Consider the following 5,000-nt stretch of genomic DNA (forward strand, 5'->3'; position numbering starts at 1 on the left):
GAACCAGGACTATGGAAAAATAAACGACCATAACGACCAAAGCGTCGCTATAGCAACCCCCGGCCGACTTACGTCGCTTCAGCGTTCCTACTGGCCGTGCAAAAGAAACAGAGAAAAAAAAAGCTCTTAAAGGTATGTAGTTCTCTCCCCAGTGGGTAGTTCCTCTCAGCGAGTCCCCAGAACTGTTTGGTCCGAAAGCTCCAACTAAAGGCCAACATGATCTGTACTCCATACATTAAGTTATGTGCCGACATTGAGCTCGACCCCAGTCTGTGACCCCCAAAACCCCAAAACAAATAGCAGATCTGCTCTCTTTCACTTTTTTTCCCTCTCTCTCTCTCTCTCTCTCTCTCTCTCTCACTGTCTTTCTGTCTGAGAGGTCTCTTTCACTAACTCAGTTCAGTGACATCACATTCATGCAGACAGAGAATTCAGGACCAACTTATCAAAGCAACGACTGATCTCTGTCTGAAAAGACTGCGCCCCCCCCCCACTACACTCTCCCCTCTGCCCCCCCCTCCTCCCCTCTCCGCCCCCCCTCTCCTCAGACCTCCAGCAGTCGGTCTCCGGCCTTCAGTCGCCCGTCCTGGATGGCGGCTCCCTTGGGCAGGATGTTTTTAACATAGATGGGGGCGGAGCCTCCCAGAGGGACGTCCCTGGATGTGATGCTGAACCCGAGACCCTCCGGCCCTGAGAGATAAGAGATTATCACAGATTAACCATCAGATTATGACTCCTTATCTCTCTCTCTCTCTCTCTCTCTCTCACACACACACACACACACACACATCTAGAAAAGGAATGCTGAAGTGTAAACAGACTTGAAGGAACATAAATTACAACAGGCCCTCAGCCAATCCAGCGTCATCAGAGATCGCCGTGACAACGGTGAATAATGCAGTGGAGTACGGCTGTAGTCATGAGGGGTAACACAGGCGAACAGGCAGGTTATGAAAACAGGCGGAATTGGGATGATCTGTAGGTTGTTGTGAAGTATGGAGACTTTACTGAAGAGACTGTAGAGACTAGTATGGAATTTTATAGATCAAATGTATACTCTATGCTACAGACAAAAAACACAAAGTAAAATGACGAAAGAAAAGTTTTCTGGTCTATGTTTGAATTTTCTATTATATCTCTGTATGACACACACGCTTCTCTCTCTCTCTCACTAACACACACACGCACTCACACATACTCTCTCTCTCTATCAAAGACAAGCTGTTGTCTGTGCCTCACTCTTCAGAGGAAACACTCTGACATTTGAAGGAGAACCAACAATAACTCGACCTTTAAAGCTTCCACTGGATTCAAATCTTTACAGAATTTGACCTTTGATGGGAATAAACATCATCTTAGTTTCCCACAAAAGACCTAAATATAACACAACTACTGAACTTGACACAGACACACACACAGACACACACGCACAGACACAGACACAGACACAGACACACACACAGACACACACACACAGACACACACACAGACACAGACACACAGACACAGAGAGAATCGTGGACAGACACACACATGAAGCATAACATCAAGGACACACAGTGAACTGGGCAGAGAGAGAGACAGAGACACAGACACAGGTACACGGAGAGACACACACATACAGACACACACACACACTCACACAGAGACATGTACAGAGACAAACAGACACAGAGACTAAGACAGAGAGAGAGAGACAGACAGAAAGCTGTTTCCTGCACAGTTAAATAAAGACGGCAGAAAAGTAGTGCTTAATTATTCACACGGGACCAGCCAATCACCTACCTTTCCTTAGCTGGATCCCGAGTCTCCGCCCAACTTTTTTACTGAAACCCGACAAAGGGGCGGGGCTCAAGACTCTCTGAGGAGAGGGGGCGTGGCCGGTGGGCGGCTTTCCCGACGAGGAGACAGGATGAGGTAGCGAAGAGTGGGCGTCGGCCTGCTCTGTGGACAGGTGTGCCTTGTGATGCAACATCCTCTGAGGGGTGTGGTCAAGGCTGGTCATGCTCATTCGTTGGCTGCTGGGAGATTCGGGGCTGAAGCGTCCGGGAGAGCAGGCAGGGCTACGGCCAGGACTGCGTTCCCTCTGGGAGATCTGCTCATATTCCGCCTTCTTGGAAGACGGTACGACGTGGAACTGGATCAGCGGAGAACGCATAGCCTGACGAAACATATTCTGAGCCCTGAAACAGAGACAGAAAATCAGACAGAGAATGAGTTACATGTACACACCCACACATGCAAACACACACACACACACACACACAAAAATACAGGTGCGCGCACACACACACACACACACACACGCAGAGTCATACGACATAATCACACACACAGAAACGCAGTAAAAGACAGTGACAGGGCTGACAGTGAGTATGAGAATGAGGAAGGTCAAGCGTGTTGGGGAGCAGGCGAGAGGTCGTCTGCGTCTGCGCAGTCTTACTGTTGGAAGCGAATGTTGCGCAGGTCTGCGTTATTGATGCGTACGATGCAGTCGTCCTCCTGGAACAGGCCCTGTTCCTCTGCCTTCCCCCCTCTCTCCAAACGCTTCACCAGCAACCCCAGAGTCCTGACACACACACACACACACGTTATATACACACACACGCACACACACATACGTTACACACATTATATACACACACACACACATACGTTACACACATTATATACACACGTTACACACACAAACACGTTACACACATTATATACACACACACACACATTATATACACATAAACTCACACAGGCATTACACACACAAACACACACACGCGTTACACACACATTATGCACACACACATTATATACACATAAACTCACACAGGCATTACACACACAAACACACAGATTACACGCATTATACACACACACACACACACACACACACACACACACACCACTAAGCACTGGGAGGAGTAGCTGTGTATCATAAACTTGCTTTTAGTTTAATGACTTTGGCCAGAGCAGTGTCTGCCTCACACTTTACACACTAAACCCCCCCACACAACCAGTTCACTGCTGTGTTTCTACCAAAACAAACTGCAGTTCACTTCCCTTTCAGAGGCAGGGAATGTCTCAGTCTGTCTGTATTCTACAGTTGGGGAAAGTGTCAGTCTGTCTGTATTCTACAGTTGGGGAAAGTGTCAGTCTGTCTGTATTCTACAGTCAGGGAAAGTGTCAGTCTGTCTGTATTCTACAGTCAGAGAAAGTGTCAGTCTGTCTGTATTCTACAGTCAGGGAAAGTGTCAGTCTGTCTGTATTCTACAGTCAGGGAAAGTGTCAGTCTGTCTGTATTCTACAGTCAGGGAAAGTCTCAGTCTGTCTGTATTCTACAGTCAGGGAAAGTCTCAGTCTGTCTGTATTCTACAGTCAGGGAACGTCTCAGTCTGTCTGTATTCTACAGTCAGGGAAAGTGTCAGTCTGTCTGTATTCTACAGTCAGGGAACGTCTCAGTCTGTCTGTATTCTACAGTCAGGGAAAGTGTCAGTCTGTCTGTATTCTACAGTCAGGGAACGTCTCAGTCTGTCTGTATTCTACAGTCAGGGAAAGTGTCAGTCTGTCTGTATTCTAGGGTCAGAAAACTGCTCATGCTGAGGACTGGTCTAATCCCACAGATTAAGACGGGGAGTAAAGTCATTTCCGATCTGTCAGGGCCGGAATGGTATGTGAGACTTATACCTTACACCCCCCCTCCCCACCCCCCCGACTTTACAGTGACTGCGTGTCTCTCTCCCTCTCTCACAAACACACACACACACACACAGGGACGCTCACATAAAAACTTCATACAGCACTGATTGATCATTCAGATAAGATTAATTACTATGGACTGTGTGTGTGTGTGTCTTCTATACCAGATGCTGGTACACACACACACACACACACACACAGAGCCAGTGTGTTACCTGCGGTCCCGCCCACTGAAGGGCACCACGTGAATACCCAGAGGTCCTCCATCGTTCAACACTTCCACAAGCTTCACTATGTCACTGTACACAAACAAACAAACAAACAACAGAGCTGAATGCGACAGAACCAGAGTGAGAAACAAACATGAATGAAGTGAATGAGAGAGAGGTGCAGGCAGTAAGACAGGTAAAGAGCAGTGAGACAGGACAGGTGCAGGGACACGGCGTTAAGCTGTGAGGTCAGAGAAGGAAAAAGAGAGGGAACGGATGATGGGTTTTACCTGCAGATAAGACTGGGAGCACCAAGGAGAAAAAAACATAAAAACATTACACTTTGGTTTACTGGTTTTATCAATCAGTGTCACGGTCAGCAACTGGGCTAACCTCATTAAAGTTAGTGTGTGTGTGTGTGTGTATAGTGTGTGTATGTGTGAGTGCATGCATTTGCATGTGAGTGTATGCGTGCGTGTGAGGGTGTGCGTGTGTGCATGTGTGTGTGAGAGAGTGTGTGTGTGGGTGTGTATGTGTGTGTGTGGGTGTGTGTGAGTGAGTGAGTGAGTGAGTGTGTGTGTGTGTGTATTTGTACAACTATCCTTGTGAGGACCAGTTTGAGTTTTAGACTTTGGGAGTGAGGACATTTTGGGAAAGTGAGGACATTTTGGCTGGTCCTCACTTCTTCAAAGGGCTGTTTGAGGGTTAAGACTTGGTTTTAGGGTTCAGGTTAGAGTTAGGGTAAGGGTTAGGGTTAGGGTAAGGGTTAGGGTTAGGGTTAGGCGTGTTGTGATGGTTGAGGTTAGGCTAAGGGGCTAGTGAATGCATTATGTCAATGAGTGTTTTAACAAAGACAGAAGTATATGTGTGTGTCTGTGTGCGTGTGTGTGTGTGTGTCTTACTCCAAAGATGCGACAGCAGTGTGTTCGAAACAGGAGTCAGCTCGTCCCACCGGTTCAATTCTACCGTTCTCCTCATCTCTGGACTCCTCCTCCTACACACACACACACACACACACACCATAAAACACCTCATTAACCCTCTGTACTCAGACCATTGACTCAGTCAGTCGAGGGGGGCTTCACAGAGAAGAGACAT

The 5,000-nt window shown here is 47.5% G+C and overlaps 1 protein-coding gene across 1 annotated transcript in view; it reads right to left on the reverse strand.

Moving 5' to 3' along the window:
• pard3ab (par-3 family cell polarity regulator alpha, b) overlaps nucleotides 1–5,000 on the reverse strand; it is a 67,487-nt gene that overhangs the window by 21,961 nt on the left and 40,526 nt on the right. The window contains exons 6-10 of the mRNA XM_030774045.1: nucleotides 4,805–4,896; nucleotides 3,909–3,992; nucleotides 2,444–2,569; nucleotides 1,786–2,183; nucleotides 551–690 (exon numbers count right to left, since the gene is read on the reverse strand). Of these exons, the coding sequence (XP_030629905.1) occupies nucleotides 551–690; nucleotides 1,786–2,183; nucleotides 2,444–2,569; nucleotides 3,909–3,992; nucleotides 4,805–4,896 (840 nt within the window). The remainder of the gene's footprint in view (nucleotides 1–550; nucleotides 691–1,785; nucleotides 2,184–2,443; nucleotides 2,570–3,908; nucleotides 3,993–4,804; nucleotides 4,897–5,000) is intronic.

The sequence above is a fragment of the Chanos chanos genome, chromosome 5, assembly GCF_902362185.1.
Source record: "Chanos chanos chromosome 5, fChaCha1.1, whole genome shotgun sequence".
Taxonomy (NCBI): domain Eukaryota; kingdom Metazoa; phylum Chordata; class Actinopteri; order Gonorynchiformes; family Chanidae; genus Chanos; species Chanos chanos.